Genomic DNA, 20240 nt, shown 5'->3' with positions numbered 1-20240 from the left:
GTTAATCGTGTGGCAAAATCAATAGAAATATATGTTGGAAATGTCACTTTTCATAAATGTAAAATTTATTCCTAACGACCTATCCTTAAAAGAAAAAAAAAAGTTCTGTGATAGTGGCTATGCTGTAACACTGAGTTTTATGGAAGCCCATACAAGGAAACTAATGTATTGAATTACACAGGTCTTTCCTGGAGGAAAATTCCTGTTATTCTCTCTGGCAAACTTTTTCTCATAAAAATGTTGAAGATGTTTTCTCTTGGAGAATTTCGTGGAAATGTTAAGTACTGAGATGGGTAATATTTTCATTTTTAGTTTCATTTACAATTCAAAGAGAATTTGTGTGATCCTTTCTTTCACAGAAGGTAATATTACATACACAGTATTAAATGGAGATGCTGGAGTCTGGCCTTGGGCTCAGATGCACAGTCTACCCAGTGGTCATAGCAGGTGGCCTTGAGAATGTCACTCTAATTGCTGACTCAGCTTTGTTGTGGGTCTCAATGTCCTGATGTTGTCTGAGAGCCAAGTAGAGTAATGTGGGAGCTAAGGTCTTCATTTTCAACCAGAAAATTTCACATCCTGTTTAGGCTGAACTGTGTGTTTCTCTGGCCAGAGGTTTTCTTCCTTGTAGAGGAGGCATGGAGATCACTGCAGATCCGGGTTGAGATCCTCAGCTCTTCATCTTAGCCATTCTTTTAAGTCAGTTTATTTTCCCAATGCTATGGCTTTCCATTTGAAGGTAGGAATGATCCATCTCTAGTGTGAAACACAAAATAATGATAATATAAACTCCCCCCCAAACCAAGAAAAATACTGTGGTGTGCTTAAAGTGCTCAGGGATTTGTTTGCCCTGACATAAATGTGTATAAATACAATATGCCTTAGGAGATGCTCCAGGGATGCAGATGGCCATTTAAATTCACAAGAAAGTTTTGAGCTTCTCTGGGTAAACAAGTTCACCATAGGAAGAGGCTCTCCAATGAAATTCCTGAAGATGTTTTTGAACACAATGCAGGGCAACAAAAAAGCAGAAGCAGTGTGACCCAGTCACACAAATAACAGATGAATAATAAACATTAAACCATTGACAAGATTAACAAAACAAATTCACAGATGAACAGACTGACACCAAGAACTAGTTTTACCTTATGACCTACTAGTCTCAGCCAAATTCTTGTTCTGAGAACAAATGAACGTGATTTTAATGTTGTGTCCAACATTTCCAAAGACTCACAAGGGGCACCCCAACAAAAATTGAAACAATCTTACTCGCAAGGATCTGGAGTGCTCCCTCCAAATTAACATCCAGGGGTTTTGGTTTCTCTATGAAAAATAGAGAGACCTCAGAGGCAAGGAAGAACTCTTTGTAGTTCCCCTGAGTAACAATTGCCTCAAAGAGAGACTTGGATCCTATAATCAAGAGACCCCAAATGACGTGGGTTCGTGAACAACAATATAGGAATACAAGTAGCCAAACTGATGAATTTGAAATTTAATTGAGTTCAAGACCACTTGAACCTTTCCCCATTTCAGAGTACAAATAAGTGGCATTGAACTGGAAACTTACAGAGCTTTTAAAATAGAGAACCACAAAAGATATCTTGTTAGAAAAAATTTAGCTACAATTTACATTAATTTTTGGTTGACACCTGCATCCTGCTTCTTTTATTGAGCAGGTTAATTTTTCTCTCGTGGTACAGCTCATTATGCTTCTCTCTTTAGACTTCTACCCTGAGTAATTTGCCATTTTCCTGGGTCAAATACAGGGCACTAGTTAAATGCAGGTGTCTACATGGCATCAGTTATGCCAAGATATAACTATGAAGTGGTTTTCATAAGGGATTGGCTCAGGGTGTAAGGACACTGGGTTTCTTAGTGTTTTTCAGGGTCTGGTGGCTGTGGTTTTCTGTTCCCAGCCTGGACTTCTTTGGTTTCTAAGGTTTTGTGGATGCCTGTCGGGAGACCTGTCCAAAGCTACTGCGAGTCTCCTGGCCCAGTGAAACTTCCTCTGTGATCTTTAGCTTTGTGACGTTGTAGGAAATTGGGCTTGGGGAGAATTCACATGGCTATGTTGGATTTCTTCATCAGTTGAGGTCATCCTGGAGACACCTTCCTTAGGGAGTCCTGGAGGGTTGAGTTGATCCCACAAGGTGCACTGTGCCATCTGGATGAAGTAAACAGTCTCCTCAGGCTTTAACATAAACTTTCATTGCCTGGGGTTTTAAAACTGCAGCTACATTATGTGGAGAAGCAGCCCATTCTGCTCACTGTTGAGCGTCTCTGAGCAAGTGGGCTCAGGAGGCTGCTGTGACTACATTGTGATGCTTGGTAACATCAGATCCCAGTTCTGTTTGGTCAGGTTGCCAAGGAAGTGAGGTGGCATTTTAGGGTTCTGTGCCCCTAGCGGGCTCACCAGTCTAAGCTCCTCCATTGCCCATCTTTCTCTTCCTATTAAATAATCTAGCTACTTACACATTTTGTTGTATCTTATCTTAGTGTACAGGAATAATTTGATCTATATATCATCTGTCTATTACTTTCTTACTTTTGCATTCCTGGAGTTTGTACCGTGTGTCTCCACAATGAATTATAGGTGTATCCTCAGACTGATTTTTTCAGATACACACTGAATATTTCTCTAAGCCACAAGATTGATCAGGTTGGACACTCCCTTGAAATCTTGGCTTAGCTGCCTAGAGTTCTGGAATTACAGCCACACACACCCTCTATTCTTTTTTTCTTTCTTTTTTTTTTTTTTTTTTTTTTTTGGTCTTTTTCATTTTTATCGGTACCAGGGATCGAACTCATGATCGCCTGCTTGCAAGGCAGGTGCTCACGCTGCTGAGCTAAATGCCCAGCCCCTCACACCCTCTATTCTAATCCAGTGTGCTACTTAGAAACAGCTCAACTAGGATGCCTTTTGGTGATACGAGGCCCTGGTGGTATCTTCACATTTAAGTCAATGTGTGTACATTGACATTTTGTGTGTGGTACACACAGTGCTGTGGGGTCTTTTCCATTGAAGGAGCATTTTCTCTGAAGATACTGTGCTGGGGATTTACATGTAGACAGTTGTGAAGTTTAGTGTGCTTTTCTTTACTGAGTCTATTTTCATCTCCATTTAACTAGAAAGTAGTGCAACTTTCTAGAAAATTTCACAGTAACTTTCCCTTAGAGATATAAATGTTTGGTTCAGAGTCTTACTTCTGCAGTAGCAGTGGTGGATTCATACCAGTTGGATGCTTTCATGTGCAGAGAGGTGATTAATTATTCATCCTGAGCTAATGAACTTAGTACCAAAGTAGAGTATTCATTTTAGTGACAGAGTGTGTATGTCTGAAAGTAAGACCTAACTGGAAAGAGCTAATGGGAATCAGCCCTTGCTGATCATTGCCTTGGGGATGGCCACTGTTATGAAGATGATGCCTCACTGCTCTCCTGCTTGATTGGTACTCTGCAATGGCAAATAAAGCAGCAATAGGCAGATTTGGACTGTCAACTTTTTTGTTCTTTTTAGGTCTGATTTTCAGGAAAACGTGGAGTCAGGACAGTGTGCGGTGATTGTATGGCAGATATCCTCTGTAATGCCTATAAAACATCACCCCAGTGGTCATAAAGAACACACATGTATGGCATTTAAATCATTTTTCTACTTCTCACAATCAGCCTATGTACTTTGTGTCACCTGTAGGTGTTTACCTTTTCTAGATGCATGTAGTCTGTTCCTTGTTTGAAGAGCAATTCCAATCAGTGAAACTGTGTTAATGATAGGGAATTGACATAAAGTAGAGTCTCAACCTCCCACATTGTGAGAGAGCAGCCCTGTGCTGAATTCATGAATGGGCAACTTGAAACTCTCGGCTGAATTGAGTCAGCTTGGCTCTTGATATGGAAAGAACACCTGACAATTGTTGCCAACAGCCTCAAAGGAGAACTGGAGAGGAAGATGGTGCTGTTCATTCTCCTTGAGAAGCTATTATCGCTGCATTTCCTGATATGAACTTACCTGTCCTCATTGTCAGAGCAGCTCCTGTCCTGTCACTGAGGATGGCTGAGGTTCTTTTCAAGCACCAATCTGCCTATTGCTGCTTTATTTCATAATATGAGTATCCTCAACTTGGCTTCCTGGTTTCAAAGCAGAGGTCTCTCCCTGATGACACTGATCCTTCACTGTGCTGGGAAGGCCTTTCTGGTTTCCACCATTGACCTGTGGTCCATTGAGTGCAGATTCCTGACACAGACTTGCATGAGATATTGTCGTGTCCTCTAAGCTGAACTTATGTGTGGTATTACGTGAGCATAAGCTGAGCATATGTGTGGTCATGGGCTCTAGGTGTTTAGCTGGAGTAGTGTCATGAAGGACAGTGCCATGGGATATAGGCCTTACCTGAGTTCTTTGCATGTCTAGTGTGTGCATGAAACTCCCCCACAGTTTTGCATTGGACTCTTTGGGTGAATATTATAAAATAATCCTCCAAATCCTCATCTAGGCTGAGTTAAATTTCTTCCCTTTCACACCCTGAGTATAAAATCAAATTTTATTGTCTATATAAAGATCTAAAGCCAAATGGGTAGACTGGCCCATGGCTATAATTCCAATTTGAACTTGTGGTCAAATTGGAAAAATTAGCAAGATCATTTTTTTAAAAAAGATTCAAATGCATTGGGGTTGTAGGTCACTGTGAGCAGGCTTCCCCTAGCTTACAAGAGGCTCTGGATTGCATGCCCAGGGCCACCACACAAGGAAAACAAGCTGTAAAGCTACATCTATTACCATGATCACTCATTTGGCAGAAAATTAACCTCACAGTGCAATGAGTATCCTCAGATACTCCAAATAGCAAGTGGATTCATTTCAACAATGCTTTGCTTTTCATCCACTTAGTTGGATCAAAAGAAAACTTTCAAGTCCATTCTAATAAAAGCAAAACCACTCTCAAGTGGTCAGTTTTACAATGATGATGCATTTATAATGACTTAGTGTTTTCTTTCAAAGAAAACTAATTTACAAAATTAAAAGGTAAGACATAGATGTCTTCTGGAGTTTCCTGAGGGTACACGTTATATTAACTGTCACTTGTGTCCAACGATTTGATCACTCAAAATGAAAATTTAGTTGTTTGCACAGTTTCTTTTATAATTCTTTTCTTCAGAATGTTTTTTACAGCTAACAAGTCCACACTCTAGATAGAGCTTGTCAAGTGTGTAGTTTGTACCATTTTCATTCATAGTTGAGTTATCAATTTTTTGGGTCTGTTTTGATATAGGGTGTTGCTATGCAGTTCAGGACGGCCTTGAACTCACTCTGTTGCTCAGGCTGCCATGGTATTTGCAGTGATCTGCCTGCTTCAGCCTCCCCAGTGCTGTTTTCATGTGGGAGTCACTACACCTGGCTCTATTTTTGAATCTCTAGAATCTCTGACTTTGTGGTCCATGATCCTTAAAGAATCATTGGTAAAGCTATTTAAATTGTGAGTTATTACTGAAACACACTGTCTCATTCCCACCATTGTATTATTTTCTTTTACTGGTTTCTTTCTTTTGATTAACTTCTCAATGTTTCTGTAGCTGGTTTGCTCATCATGAATTTCTTAAATGACTCTTTGCCATGGAAATTCTTTATTTCTTCGTAAATTTGGAAATATGTTTTAGTAGGTAATTATTATGTGCATTGATTTATTCTAATTTAATATACTCCTTCAATCTCTCCTGGCCTGATAATCTGTGTTAAGAAATCTGCAGTTATTCTTAGAGGTTTATCTTTAGAAGTTATTTCATATTTCTCTCTAATGGATTTTAGTGTTTTTTCTTTGTTGTAATTTCTTGGATTTTTCCACAATGCAATGTGGACAGTTTCTTTTCTGGTTGTAGCTACTTGGAGTTTTAAATGCCTCATTATCTGGACATCCATTTCAGTGCCTAGACTTGAAAGTTTTGTGCAGTAATTTGAGGGAATAAGAATTTTAGACCTTACTGTGTTTCTCCAGCCTTTCATTGACCTCTGTGATGCTTAGGTTATATATTTAGAACCATTTGTGTTGGGCAGGGTTGGAGCTCTAATTTTTCCCTTATCAAAGTTGATTAGACTATTTAGAGTCTTTTTATTTTTACAGAAATGTCAGAATCAAAATTTTAATCTATGTGAAAAATGATGTTGACAGTGTGACATGGCATTGTGTTTTATGATCATTTTATTTTCCTCTATTCATTTTTGGTTTCATTCTGAATTTTATTTTTATTAACTGCCAGATAGCTATTGGGGAGGTGTAAAATTTTGAGGCATCTTATTGGCTGGTGTTTCTTTGTTCCTGTGTTTTTCTGCTGAATGTTGTAGGTCAGTTGGGCTAGAAACTTCTGCTAATAGAGATAACGAACATTGAACTGTAAAGAAAGGACAGTTTATGGTAATATCTACCCACAAAGAACATTATAGCATTTAAGACATACTGGCACTGAAACTGGTTTATTTAGAATATGTGTGTTCTCTTGATCCTGCTATGGTAATTCTTATGTATCAAAAAATCTTTCTATTTCTACTCCATTTGTCTCTTACTAGCTGCCAATTGTTGAGGCAGGAACAGAGAACTTTTAGGATTTCTGTGAGATCTGTTGTCATTTCACCATTTTGATTCCCAACTTCATGGATTTGAGTCTTTTCCTTCCTCTTTTTGATAAGGAGTTTTTTTCCATCCTATTTAATCTTTCATAGAAGCAACTATTGCATTCATGGATTTTTGCTTTGATTTCTTAGTTTCCATTTCTTTAATTTCTGTTATGATTTATAATTTCCTCCTTCATATGATCTTCAGCGTTAACATGCTCTTCTCTATCTATAAGCTTGAGGTTCAACAGTAAGTTAATTATTTGAGCTTGTTCTGTTTTCCTGATAAGTATATTCAATGCTAAATATTTCCCTTTTAGGACTACTTTCAGCGTGTCCTGTAATTTCAAGTATGGTTGTACTACTGTTATCTTTTAAGTGTATAAATTGTCCAATTTCTTTGTTAATTTCATCTGTGACACATTGGTTTTTTAGGATGGTGTTATTTAATTTCCATTTGTTTATGGAGCACTTGTGGTTTATCCCTTTTCTCTCAGTCTCTCTCTGTCTCTCTGTCTCTCTGTCTCTGTCTCTCTCTCTCTCTCTCTCTTTCTCTCATCCCTTCCTTTCTTTTTATGTATCTGGAATTGCACTCCATACTTTGCACTTGCCAGGCAGGCACTTATGTCTCTGAGCTATATCTGTGTACTAGTTCTTTGGTTTCCTTTGCCATTGATTTCCAATCTCATTGTTATGTGATCTGATAATATGCATGGGATAGTTTCAGTTGAGTTACATATACTTTAGTTTGTTCTATGAGAATATTTTCTATTTAAGAGTATGTCCCAGAAAAAGTGTCAGTGGAGCCCTGTTGTATTTAAGGAACTCATTAGTATTTGTAAAACTATTTCATTTTCTGATAGAGATTTTTTTTATTACTTGGTGTGGTCACCGATTCAGTTGAGAAGAGAATAATAAGCTCCTGATGTCAGGTACAAGAGAGGAGAGTTGCTGCAAGGTACAGAAAGGCTTGTGTGCTGTAATTGCCTGAGGATGGGGTTAGGCAAGAGGATGGGAAGAACTGGGAATCAAGCTTGATGAACTAAGAAAATGACCTTGAACATCATATTCTGAGGAAATAATGCTACATGTGAGGCATCATATTCTTCACAGCTTCAGTGGTCTGAGGTATTGCAAAGAGATCTACACTTGTTAAACCACATCGCAGAGTGACAGAAACATCCCCACACTCCCACAGCCAGTGTACTTGAGTTTCTGTTAGTTGCCCAGATATCAGTTCCTGCTACTTCTGTTTCTTAGAAACAGCTGGTCACTGTGATGCACAGCTGGTCTTATCAAACATATTACAAAAACCAATCAAAGACAGCCACGGACTCTACCTCTCTACTTCCCGTTTGAAACCCCATAAAAACCTCTCTGCCTGAGTCACAGTGGTAGCTCAGTTCACAAATGCTTTTGCTTGTCAATAATTTGGTTTCCAAACAGAAGCATTTGGCAAAATTCTGTTTGTTTACAAACTCTTCATCTGGTGACCAACATGACTGCGGCCATCTATTTTAGACAGATGCAACTGTGGCCATTTTTCCCAGAATCAGGGAACAGATTAAATTTGTCAACTGACGTACCACTGTAGTTAGCCCAAAATATGTCACTAAAAGTGACCATTTAAAAAGATTTCTACACTAGCAACAAAGTCTTTACACTAAAACCATCCATAAATTTAACACAAAATAAAACAAAAAGCCCAAGAGAAACGGGGGACTAAAAGGCAACAGAATGCCTCCAGAATCTCTTAGCTCCATGAAGCCAATCCAGGGGATAGAGAACAGGATAAGCCACACATGAGAATTACTTCAAAGGAGGTTGGAAAACAGATCAGAGAGGTACACAGAGGGACCACAGAAGACATAACGAAGCAGATAATGGAAGTAATAACCAAAGTGATCCAGACGCTTCCAGAAGACACAAATAACAAACTAGCTGAGCTAAACAAAACTATACAAAGCATAATGACAAGTTTAGAAAAAAAATTGGAGTCCATAAGAAGGTTAAAATCAGAAATCCAGGTGATTAAAAATTATATTGAAAGTTTGGGCTGCAGAAATGACCAGTGTGAGAACAGAATTTCAGAACTCGAAGGCAGTGGTGCTTTCAGAGACCAACTACACAAACCAACAAGACAACATGAAAAATGGACTCAACCACTGGATGACACAAAAAAGCCTATGAGTAATTGGAAAAAGCGATAAATCAGAAGATAACACTAACAGCATAAAAATATTCACTGAAATAATGGCAGAAAACTCCCCAAATACAGGAAAAGAAACAAGCACACCAATAAGTGGAGGCATGATCAAAAGAGAGCTTATTATACTTTTAGTACCAGAAACCTATCACAGGAGACAAACTCTTAAGTGCTATTACAGAAAAGCAACAAATTACATGGAAAGGTAAACGCATTAAAATTACACCAGACCTCTCAACACAAAACTTCAAGGCCAGGAGGACTGAAGTGTTTTGAGCTCTAAAAGATAACTTCCAAACCTGACTTATGCATCCTGCAAAACTCTCCTTCATAACTGATGCAGACATAAAGTATTTCCATTACAAGAAGACAAGATATTCATGGCCACCAAACCAGCATTACCAAAAACTTTCAACTGACTTGAAGATAACAATCTCTAATTATTGTGCTTTGAAATTTTGTTTGTTTTTCTTTTTTTTCTCTTTAAAGTAAAATAGATTTAAAAAGAAACAAAAATTTTAAGGGTATTTCTGGAAAACAACAATAAAGCCAACAATGTCAATAAATCAAAAAGAATGAATATACCCGGTGTGATGAGCAGTTAAGCAAAAGAAAAAAAAAAGGAAAGGAATATCAACAAGAATAAGTCGATAGTTTTCAGTAAAAACTCTCAGTGTGAAATGGTTTCAATTCCCCACCAAAAGACACAGACTGGCAGAACTGATCCAGAAACAAAATCCTATGATACGCAGGAATCAAGAAACACATTTAATTCAAAAAGAAATTCACAGATTAAAGATCAAAAGATGGAAAATAATATTCCACGCAGGAAAAGAGAAAGAAGTAGTGATCCTAACTTTATTTTTTTTATTTAAAAGAAAAAAAAAAGAAAAAACAGTATAATGGTACAAGTAATACAGAATTGCAAAAAAAGGTAAGAAATTATAATAGATTACATATTGTCATCTTAGAAATAGTTGTTCAAGTTACAGTATTAAAGCATACAAAGTGGACATTCAAACAGTGAGACTGCAAACAGTTGTGTTCAGTGATCCAACAAAAATTTAGTAATATGCTCATTTATCTTAACACACCTAAACACACTTGCAGTTGTATCCTTTAGATCACTTTTTTTCTCTGTTTTACAACAAAACCCAAAATGTGTAAATTTTGTAGTGATATTAACTTTAGACAAAGTGGACTTCAAGCCAAAACTAGTCAGAAGAGACAAAGAAAGTCACTACACATAGGTGAAGTGAATAATTCCATAGGAAGGGATGACGATTATAAACACACTGAATAATAACATGCCCAACTTCATAAAACAAATACAGACAGGCAAAGTTAGATAAATATTAACAAATGGTAAAGGAGGATCTCGGTAATAACCCACTGTCAAAAACAGATCATTTGAGAACTGGGCTCCTAAATCAGGCAAGATGCAAGATTGCTCAAGGTGCAATTTATTGTCAGCTTACAAGACAAAAAGTCCTGTTTTTCTAGGATTTACTCAGTGGCACGTGTTTTTCTTTAAAACTGGAGACACAAGGGACACAGGAGAGGGGAGGTAAAAAGATTTAAGATGTCCTAGTACAGGTACCAACTCTCCATGATGAATTTAAGTACAACTAACTTACTAATAAAAATAAAAGTTAACAGAACAAAAATGACACACAGCCCTCTTTATGGTCAGCTAAAAACCAAAATCGCCTTGATGGGTACAGAGCTACTATTTCTGTCATTTTGAAGATCCCCATGTAAATTGGCATGGTCTAAACCCACACTGTTAGCCCTGTTACAGCTTCACCCTGCTGTACAGGGATGATCTCCAGGGATTACGCTGCTCTCTACTCACCAACAGGAGGCTTAACGGGAGGAAGTCCTGACTGTCGCAGAATCCAACTTCTGTGTTTCTGATACACTGCCTGTTCCAACAACCATGAGAGGAAGTGTGCAAAAACAAAGTGCTGTTAGTTTTAACACTTCACACGGGGCACAGGTAAGACACACATCTCCACACCTACAATGGTGTCTACTGAGGAATCCTAAGACTGCCTGGGAGAGTGAGGCAAGAGCATCAGAGGGCTGCCCAGAGTGGTTCTGTCACCACCCAAGGGGACACTGGCACCTAAAATAGCAATAGGGCCCCTTGGAAGTGCAAACCACCTCAGTGTGCACATACAGAAAGGACAACCACCTAACATAGCTACTCTGCAGCTCCTTAAGCCACACTTTGATATAGCAACTGGACTATTCCTTGTGCCCTACAGCTAGACCTCCAGGAATGAATGGGGTGAATCAGCAGCACGAAGGGGAGGAGGGAACCCCAGCTGCTCTGCAGGCACTGCTCTCAGGGTGGGTTGCAGGCAAAGAGGCACAGCCCAGAGGCCATGGCCAGTGCTTCTCAGAAGACTAAAGCTTGTCTCAGTTTCTACAAAAAAGGATGGAGAACACGGAGGCAGGGGTCCTTGTTTGACAAACACTGGGTGGCTAAACAGGCAGTACAGCCCTGTCACAAACTGGGTAAAGAGCTTGCAACATCTTCTGCAGATATTTACACTCCCAGTTGTACAGTGTTTTGTTTTCCTGCAAGTATACCAGGAATACTTCTTAGCAACATCTTGCCATAGCTCTAGAAAAGACAGATAGCTGGCCGTGTTGGTAAGACTGGGCAGTCATTGTAAACCTTCATTCTAAAGTCTAGGAGACATGCTGTAATTTATCTTATACTCTCCACCTCGCAAGTCATTTGTAACAGTCCACCTTCTTACCAATGTGGCATAGACATCTTCTATGTAATTTACCCTGACAACTTTTTCTATTCAATCCATTTAAATTTAGTGTTACACAGTTTGCCTGCACATGCCTGTAATCCTAGCACTCTGGGAGGTTGAGGCAGGAAAACTCCAAGTTCAAACCAGGCCTGGACAATTTAACAAGACCCTTTCTGGATAATAAAAGAAGGGGTGATGTGTAGTACAGGTAGAAGGCTCCCTCCCCAGTACCACCCCAAACCCCAAAACAACAACCACAACCACAAAAATGCCTCCAAAAAAACAAATCAACAACAAACAGACTCATTAATACTACCCTTTATTTTTGTTTTGTTTTGTTGAAACAAGGTCTCCCTGTGTAGTTCACACTGGCCCTACAATCCCTGTGAATTCGAGGCTGGTACTGAGCTCTCAGCAACCTTCCTGCCTTAGCTTCCCCAGTGCCAGGATTACAGGTGATCTCCACACCCAGCTATGTTAATATTGCTTGCAATGTTCAGAGAGAAAATGTGATTCTTATAGTGAAACAGAAATTGAAGGTACAGGGAAAACAACAGAGTACTCATTTAGACTATTTAGTAAGCCAATGGAAATTAAGCTCAAGGCCCGTCACAGCTTACTTACTTATCTATTTTATTTATGATACAAGGTCTTCCTATGAAGCTCAGTATAGCCTTAACCTGGATTTATGATTCACATACATCTCAGATTCATGATTTTCCTGCCTGAGCCTCCCAAGTACTGGAATTACAGGCATGCACTTCCATGCCTTGCCAACATTTGTAAGACACCTTGAGGGAGAAAGTGTTAATTCTTAAGAACTTACTAGTTAAAAGACACACTGGAAAGTGTTCAGCTTTAAAAAGTTTATATAAATGTATTTTTCTCTGATTTTCATACAGGCAAGAAAGAGAAAAAAGGAAAACTACCTACACAGGGGGCTAACAACAGGAAACTTGTAACAACCCCACTGGTACAGTTTATACAGCACAACCATGTACATCAGGAATGAGAAGGAATGAAGTCTCCACCTAACACTGAGATTGTCAGCAATGCACGAGGCTCAGGACTCCATCAGCTTCACCCACATGACACATTGAAGCATCAAAATCACATTACTATGATGCCCAAGTTACAGATATGGAAACTGAGGCACAGCACAGCTGCATGACTTGCTCAAGGTCATGTCCCTGCTACCACAAGAGCTGGATGTGGATGTGGGCTCTCTCAGGACCCTATCAGTGCCTTTTACTAGGTGGGCAGGACTGTCAGGGACTCAAGGTCTCCTCTCAGCCAACTGCACTCTTCAGTCAGCAGTTACATAAGGGCCATCCCGACTGCACTGGAAAGGTCAATGCCTTGCCATCTCTCACTGAGAAGGCAGCAGGGCTGCCCTAGCGGTCTCCACAAGGCTTCTGCCTTCTTCCCTGTCCCTCTTCAGGTGGCACAAGGTAAGTATATGGAAAGATAACACTGGAGGGAAGGGAAAAGGAAAGACAGAGTTGGCAGAAGCTGGAAGTTGTGAGCTAAAGTTTACTCTGCCATTTCTTCTAGTGTGGAGAGAAGTCCCAAGTGTCACACTGCAATTTTCCTGGCAAGCCAGTGCTGCCTGCCACACACTGCACCCCACAGGTGCATCAGCCTCAGCCCTGAGAGCACAGATGGGTGCTCCACTTTATTAGTTGGGCAAGGATGCTAAGGTTCAACCAGACAGATTTTTTAAAAATTCTATTATTGTTGTTAACCATTTTCCAACAAATGTTAGGGCTAATCCTGAACCATTGACACCTGGGCATGCAACCAAACTCAGATGCTTTGTAACACATACAATGGCCACTCTAGGTAATTATTAGCGCGCACATGCTCCCAGCCAGTGTTGCATTACATGGCCCACCACATACCATCCATCTGGATCTCATTGGGCTGCACAGAGTGGGAAGACTTGGAAGAAGAGACTCGGAAGTTTGCAGGGAGTGTCTCTGATGACCCAGTTGCCACGCCATGAATGGCCTTTTCTCTAACCTTCTCTCTCCATGAAGGTGCTCTCCTAAAGTGTTTGTCATGCTCCTGGCAAATGAAAACACAGAACAGGCACACTCTAATAAAGATAACTGTCCTTCAGAAGGACTCCTAAGCCCCTGACTGTTTTGCTTTACTTAGCCTTTCCTGGTGACCTTCCAATGTGCTGCACACACTGGAACTTCAGTGTGAGAGGAAACATGATTACATTCCTGCTGGGCCCCAACTGGAGAAACGAGGGCAGTCCTGGGCACCAGGGATGTGATTTTCTCACCCATCAGAATATTTTATTTCTTACTGTGGACAAGCTCTTGCCTGCTATATAATGTACTTTTATTTATTTTCAAAATATTCTGGCTACAAATAATCCAACAAATGCTTTGCTTCCAGATTCAGCTTCCATCTTCTTTGTGAAAATCAAGTACTCTTGGAGCTCACTGAAGACAATCGTAATGTATGGCAACAGGTTAGTTATGATTTAGCATGAGGGGAAATTTAATATACTTTTGAAAGAAACCTTCCAAACAGAAGAACTGGGGCAGGACAGTCAGCTGTCACCAAAACACAACTTAAGACTTTGATCGCAGGCTGCAATCTGTTTGACAATATAGAAATAATTTTTGAAGGTTGCCAAAAATTAAGTAGTGGACCAAGAGCAAGGATCAGTAGTAGAGCACTCAACTGGCATATGTGAAGCCCTGAGGTTGATTCCTAGCAGTGAGAGGAGAAAAAAGCTGAAAACTTACAACATCAAAACGTCTGACAGTCCCAAGGACCAAAAGGTCGGCAAATTCTTTGTCCAAGACATTTCGAGCCTGAAGTAACAAAACAACAACTAAATATATCTGAAGGATGTTACACATTACAATTTTTTAAAACAAAGACTTCAAAGACTCACATGCTTGCAACACAAACTGGAAAGAAAAGATAGTGAAAAATCAAGCATTTGCTTATTTTGAACTACCATATTATAGATTAGTTATGGAAAGTGATTACTAGTTGTCTAGAGTTAAATTTTCTCTCCATTCAAATGAAAAATAAGTATTCTAGAACCACAGAAAAACCGAACACTGTGGCTAAGCAGACAGAGGCACAGACTCCGTTGTCACCTTTCTGTTCTCTGTCGGGATCTGTAACAACAGGGCCAATGTGTTGTAATCGAAGGCTTCATCTAAGGCCAGCTGTGCGCCATGAACCCCACTCTCTATGAGGTTGTTTGCATATTCTTTAAGGCCAATGGATATGACCCAGCGAATCACTCGATCATTGCTCCAAACAAGCACATCTGTGAAAGAACAAAACAACTGTAAATGTGGCTTCAGAAAACCTCTTCATCATACATGTCCTGCAATGCAGGGGAAAGATTCCTAGCATGGATCTTGATCCCTCAGCTCCTGAAAATGGACTCCACACTCACAAATACTGACAGACACACACCTAGACACAGCTGTTTTGGTTCTGCCTCATTCTAATAAAAACTTTCCCTTTAGAAGCCTCCCCTAGTGCACTCAGGTGTCACAGTAAGATTGTGGATAGGATATATTCAGGGAACAATACAGCATGATTGGCTGAGGATGTAGCTTGGTGGCAGATCACTTGCCTAGTATGTACAAGGCCTGGGGTTCAATCCTAAGACTGCAAAAACATCAGGCTGAGGGTCAGAGTCAGACCTAGCACGTATAAGCATGTTTCCTACACAGACCCCAGAGTCTCCTGAAATGCTTCTCCATCATGAAAGGGGCAGATACCATGACAGTTCAGATACCTTGCTGAGTTCAACACAAACTCTTTGCTTCTGACCTTCTGACCTTCGTTTTCTTTTACTTTTTCTTGTTGTTGTACTGGGAATCAAACTCAGAGCCTTGTGCTTACCAGGTAGGTGCTAAGCCACTGAGCCATACCCCAGCCCCTGTGCTTCTGAAGCTTTGGTCATATCAACATCTTAATATATTACAAAGAAAGAATTTTAAAGACATTCCAGCATATTAGATTTTGGCAATCGTATATCATACAAAGGTAATTATTAAATGTATTCTATTACAGACCAAAAAATTGCCACTCTGTAAAAATATATCTGACCACCAATCTTTTCAAAGACTGCTTTTGCCAACTGACAAAATATGGAGAGGGGATATAGAAAACAAATTAAATGGATTAATACATTTCATGTCTGATTTTTTTTCTCAACTTTGTTTTGGTACCAGGGATCAAACTCATGACCTTGCACTTGCCAGGCAGCCGCTCTGTTGTTGAGCTATATCCCCGGCCATGACTTTCTTTTCTAAATAGACCTCAACGTATTCTTTGTTTTAAAAGAATTAAAACCCAGGCCTTGCACAGACTAGGCAAGTGTCCTACCACAGGGCTACATCCCTGGCCAATAGATAATCCTTTATTTTATTTAGAAAAAGACATCAGAATGAGGATGAAAATAACAGAACCACGATGCAGCCTGAATGAATCAACTATGGAAGACTTGACACAGTGCTTGATCATTATTCAGTAAGTCTCATTTCTTCTCATCACTGCAGTGCTATTAGTAACTACCGAGAATTCTGAGAGACTCTCGTGAGCATGACATTCAGTGTTGTCTTCAGAGAAAATGCCTGTCCCTGTCATACTGAGGGGGCTGCCATGCCCTCTCCTACCTCCTGGCCTGTTTCTGACATGTCTTTCCTTTGCCCACAGGACACTCTGTGGTTTCTGTAAGGACTGCAATCCCAGTTAGTATGGGTGCTGTGGCAGGAGGGTCACAGGTGTAATCCCAGACCAGGGTACTTAGTGAAATTCTGTCTCAAAATAAATAAATAAATTACAAAATTATGGGTGCTAGGCTATTGGTTGCCTTGACCTCTCCCTCCCTCTGGGAGCAGAACTGTGTGCCCTGCATGCTGCCACAGGCCTTAGAAAAAGCTCCCAAAGCTGTAGTTTTAACCTCTATCCAGTAAGCAAAAGGCAGTGGCTTGTTTGCCTTGCTCTGATCTAATAGCATAAGGCAGCATCTCTGAGAGAGCGTATACAGTGTACAACAACAAAAGGAAAACTACATGAAAGAATGCCAGCACCAAGAGGGTAGCCTACAGACTGAGATAAGCACACACTGTCTCAGGGCACCCCTTTTCATCCCTCCTCTTGTTATCATGCCAAGCCAGTTGTTTCCACTTAAAAGTCTTCCCTGATTTATTTTTTTGTGGTACTAGAGACAGAAGCCAGAGCCCTGAGCATGCTAGGCAAGTCTTTTTTCACTGAACTACATTCTTAGCACCCCTAATTTTCAAATCTAGTTTTAGTGTTCTGAGACAGGGTCTCACTAAATTGCCAGGTCGGCCCTGAATCTGTGATCTTCCTGCCTTAGTATTCTTAGTAGCTGGAACTGTAATTTGTGTAATTCCCAGATAAATGTATGATTATTTTGTGCTTTTTTTTTTCAGTCCTAGGGATCAAACCCAGGGCAATGCAAGTGGTAAGCAAGTGCCTTATCACTAAGCCCTTGATTTCTTTTTGAGGTACTCAGGAATAAACACAGGGATTTGCACTGAGCTGCATCTCTAGCCCTGTTATACTTTTCATTTTGAGAGAAGGTTTCACGGAGTCCAAGCTGCCTGGGCTAGGCTTGTGACTCTGCTGCTATATCCTCCCAGAGTGCTAGGATTGCAGGTATGTGCCAGCTCAGCTGGCTGCTATACTTTTTCAAACAGGCAATCACCCAGGCTGCCTGGGAGGCAGCAGGCATGTGCTGCATCCATCCGGCATAATGTACTTGCCTTTAACTACATGCTGACTTTCTTCTCTTCTTCTTTCCAGTTCTTTCCGATCATAATTTAACCTTTTCAGGCACATAAGTCCACACTGGAAACTGTTCCTATTTACAAAATAAGGGGTTATTTTACGGTGGCAATGTGAAGTCTCTTGATCCATTAGGAAGAACCACTTGCACTGCCTCACCTGTGAAAACTGTCAACCATTTTCAGCCGCCCCCGCAGGTCTTTCCTGGTCAGGTGGTCCAGCATCCGAGCATCCACAAGGCACTCCATGAAATAGCTTCGGTACTGAGGTAGGCCCAGGCTGGGCAGCCACTCATTGCCAATCCACTCGTGGTCCATGTCCCCATATGCAAGTGTCTGATTTCAACAAATGAGTGACATCAGTTCAGATTTTTAATCTAGACACCATTCTTAAAGGCTAAATGAATGACAACATTGCTTTTCATAATTTCTAAATATTTGATCTCCCATTCCTACCTTTTCAAATTCCTAAAGTTTTATCCAACAGAAATCATATTGGCAAAATTTTATGACTCATTTAGGACAATTTACCAAGCTATAGAAAAATCATACCTGTCTATAAATTCCTTTTCTGAATTAGTTTTCAATATAATAATATAGGAATAAAGAATGATCATGACTCATGAACAAGTTTGAAGAATCAATTCAAATCATTCAAATGAGCTCTAGCTGGTTTTGATTTTATTTTTAATACTTTGTCTTCCTAAATGACAAGTGTATTTGAAAATCAGGAAAAGTAAATTTAAAATGATAAATGAACAACTAATGAGACTAAGAACAAAAACAGAAAAATACAATTAAATTTAGAAGACTTCAACACTCCTCTCTTAACAACTGGTTCAATGTGCCAATCAAAAAACCAAAAAGGACTAAGAAAAGGAAAACAATCAGGAAGGCTACGGACAAAAACAATACTGTCAATCAATCTGACCCAGATATAACTTACACTTTTTCCTTTCTTTTTTTTGGGGGGGGGGTACTGGGAATTGAACTCAGGACCTCATGCTTGCAAGGCAGGTGCTGCACCACTGAGCTAAATCCCCAGCCCCTCCCCACAACCTTTAAAGACAGAGATTCCCATTATATTACCAGGATTGAGTGCAGTGGCTATGCACAAGCACTCCCTATGCAAAGAGATATTGATGCCACTCTTAGTATGATGTCCATCTTAGTTTAATGCCCAATTGTCATAGGACATTATAACAGCCAACTTCTGGGCTCAGTCTCTTGAGTTTTGGCAACTACAGGGGTGCATCATCACATCTGGCTTCAGGACGTACTTTTTTGTGGTGTGGTATGGTGGTGCATGCCTGTAAACCCAGCACTCAGGAGGCTGAGACAAAAGTATTTCGAGTTTGGGACTAGTCTGCACTACACCAAAAATAAGGAATCATGGTAAGTAGGTTTACTGACTCAGGAATAGGTTGGTTCACCAACTGAGGAGGAAAAAAAAAATCAATGAAATTTGCCCAATTACGAGATCAGCAAAGAAAGCCATGTCTCATAATACCTTATGTGGCACAAGATCCATCATTCAGTTATGAAACTCAGCATTCTAGGACGAAAGACCCACCGCCTCAATCTATTAAGGGTCATCTACCAAAAGCCTGCAGCTAAAAACCTCACAATGAGGGACCAAATGTCTCCCTGAACGGAAAGAAGCACAAGGGGTGTCCACTGTCACCATTTATGTTTGGCTGTGCTGGAGACCTGGCCACTGTAATGGCAGGAAAAACATAAAAATGGCATGAGTTGAGAAAGACATAAACCTCTCTTTATTAGTAAATGACACAATTATCATTGTTGAAAAAGTCTATGAAATAGCTATTAGGATTTATACATGAATTTAGCAAAGCTGCTGAATATACAATGAATACACAAAAATTAACATTTCTAAATATACAAAATGAACTGGAAATTGAGATTTTAGAAGTATCTTATATAATGGCACTAAACTGCATAAAACCCTTAGCAACCAATTCAACAGAATATGTCCAAGGTCTGTACAATGAAAAATAGACATGATATACAACCACTTCACAGAGAATGGTTCGTTATGCTCTCCAGCTAAGGAAGATTAAATTACATTCACAGGAATCTTAAGGTACATTGAGGAATTCTTTAAAATAAAAACTATCCATTCCCATCCATCCTCTCCTGGCTTGAACTCAGGGTTTCATACCTGTTAGGCAAGCACTCTAACCTGAGCTACATCCCCAACCCCTTACAACAGGGTCTCACTAAGCCCAGGCTGGTCTCTAAGTTGATATCTTCCAGCCTCAGCCTCCTGAGTTCTGGGATTACAGTCATAAACCACCATGCATGGCCTCCATGTTTGGTTTAGAACAATGGATTCCACTCTAGTATTTTATTTGTTCCAGTCAAGATACAAGGGATGGCTCAGCTAAGAGGAATGTTCCAATTCTAACAGAAAAGATTTCATAACTTTCTTTAAATGATGAGTGACAAATATACCACTATGGTAACCATTAAGATACCTAACAATGTTACCATGATGCAGTCCTTTGAGTCATACTTTCATGGGCCTGGGATTCACAGCCTGAATATTTGATGTTTTCTGGCCTGCTGACTATGCTCTCTTCTAATGAGTAGAAGAAATCTTCCAAATAAAAAGCTGTGCGGAAGCAAACCCTCCATATCTCTGTTTACTACTTTTGCAGTTGCTGATAATGCAGATTCTGACAGCTCAGACTCAGTTTGAGGGAGAGCCTCCTCCTCTCCCTGGCTGCCACCACAGCCTTCTGAAGAAGTGTGCAAAGGGACCTCATGCTCCAAGCATGGACAAGTCACGCTCAGTCTCAAGGTCAGTAAAATGCGAGCTCCATGAGAGTGGG

The 20240-nt window shown here is 40.0% G+C and overlaps 1 protein-coding gene across 1 annotated transcript in view; it reads right to left on the bottom strand.

Moving 5' to 3' along the window:
* LOC134472802 (liprin-alpha-2-like) overlaps window positions 1–20240 on the bottom strand; it is an 85071-nt gene that overhangs the window by 15161 nt on the left and 49670 nt on the right. Inside the window, exons 21-26 of the mRNA XM_063235130.1 lie at window positions 17546–17725; window positions 17365–17462; window positions 14710–14885; window positions 14347–14415; window positions 13483–13648; window positions 10663–10732 (exon numbers count right to left, since the gene is read on the bottom strand). Coding sequence (XP_063091200.1) covers window positions 10674–10732; window positions 13483–13648; window positions 14347–14415; window positions 14710–14885; window positions 17365–17462; window positions 17546–17725 — 748 coding nt within the window. The 3' untranslated portion in view covers window positions 10663–10673. The remainder of the gene's footprint in view (window positions 1–10662; window positions 10733–13482; window positions 13649–14346; window positions 14416–14709; window positions 14886–17364; window positions 17463–17545; window positions 17726–20240) is intronic.

The sequence above is a fragment of the Cavia porcellus genome, unplaced genomic scaffold (genome assembly GCF_034190915.1).
Source record: "Cavia porcellus strain 051 isolate PalLab524CR breed Dunkin Hartley unplaced genomic scaffold, mCavPor4.1 scaffold_25, whole genome shotgun sequence".
Taxonomy (NCBI): Eukaryota; Metazoa; Chordata; class Mammalia; order Rodentia; family Caviidae; genus Cavia; species Cavia porcellus.
Note: the sequence above shows the minus strand (reverse complement) of the source record. Positions and strands in the feature narration are given on the sequence as shown.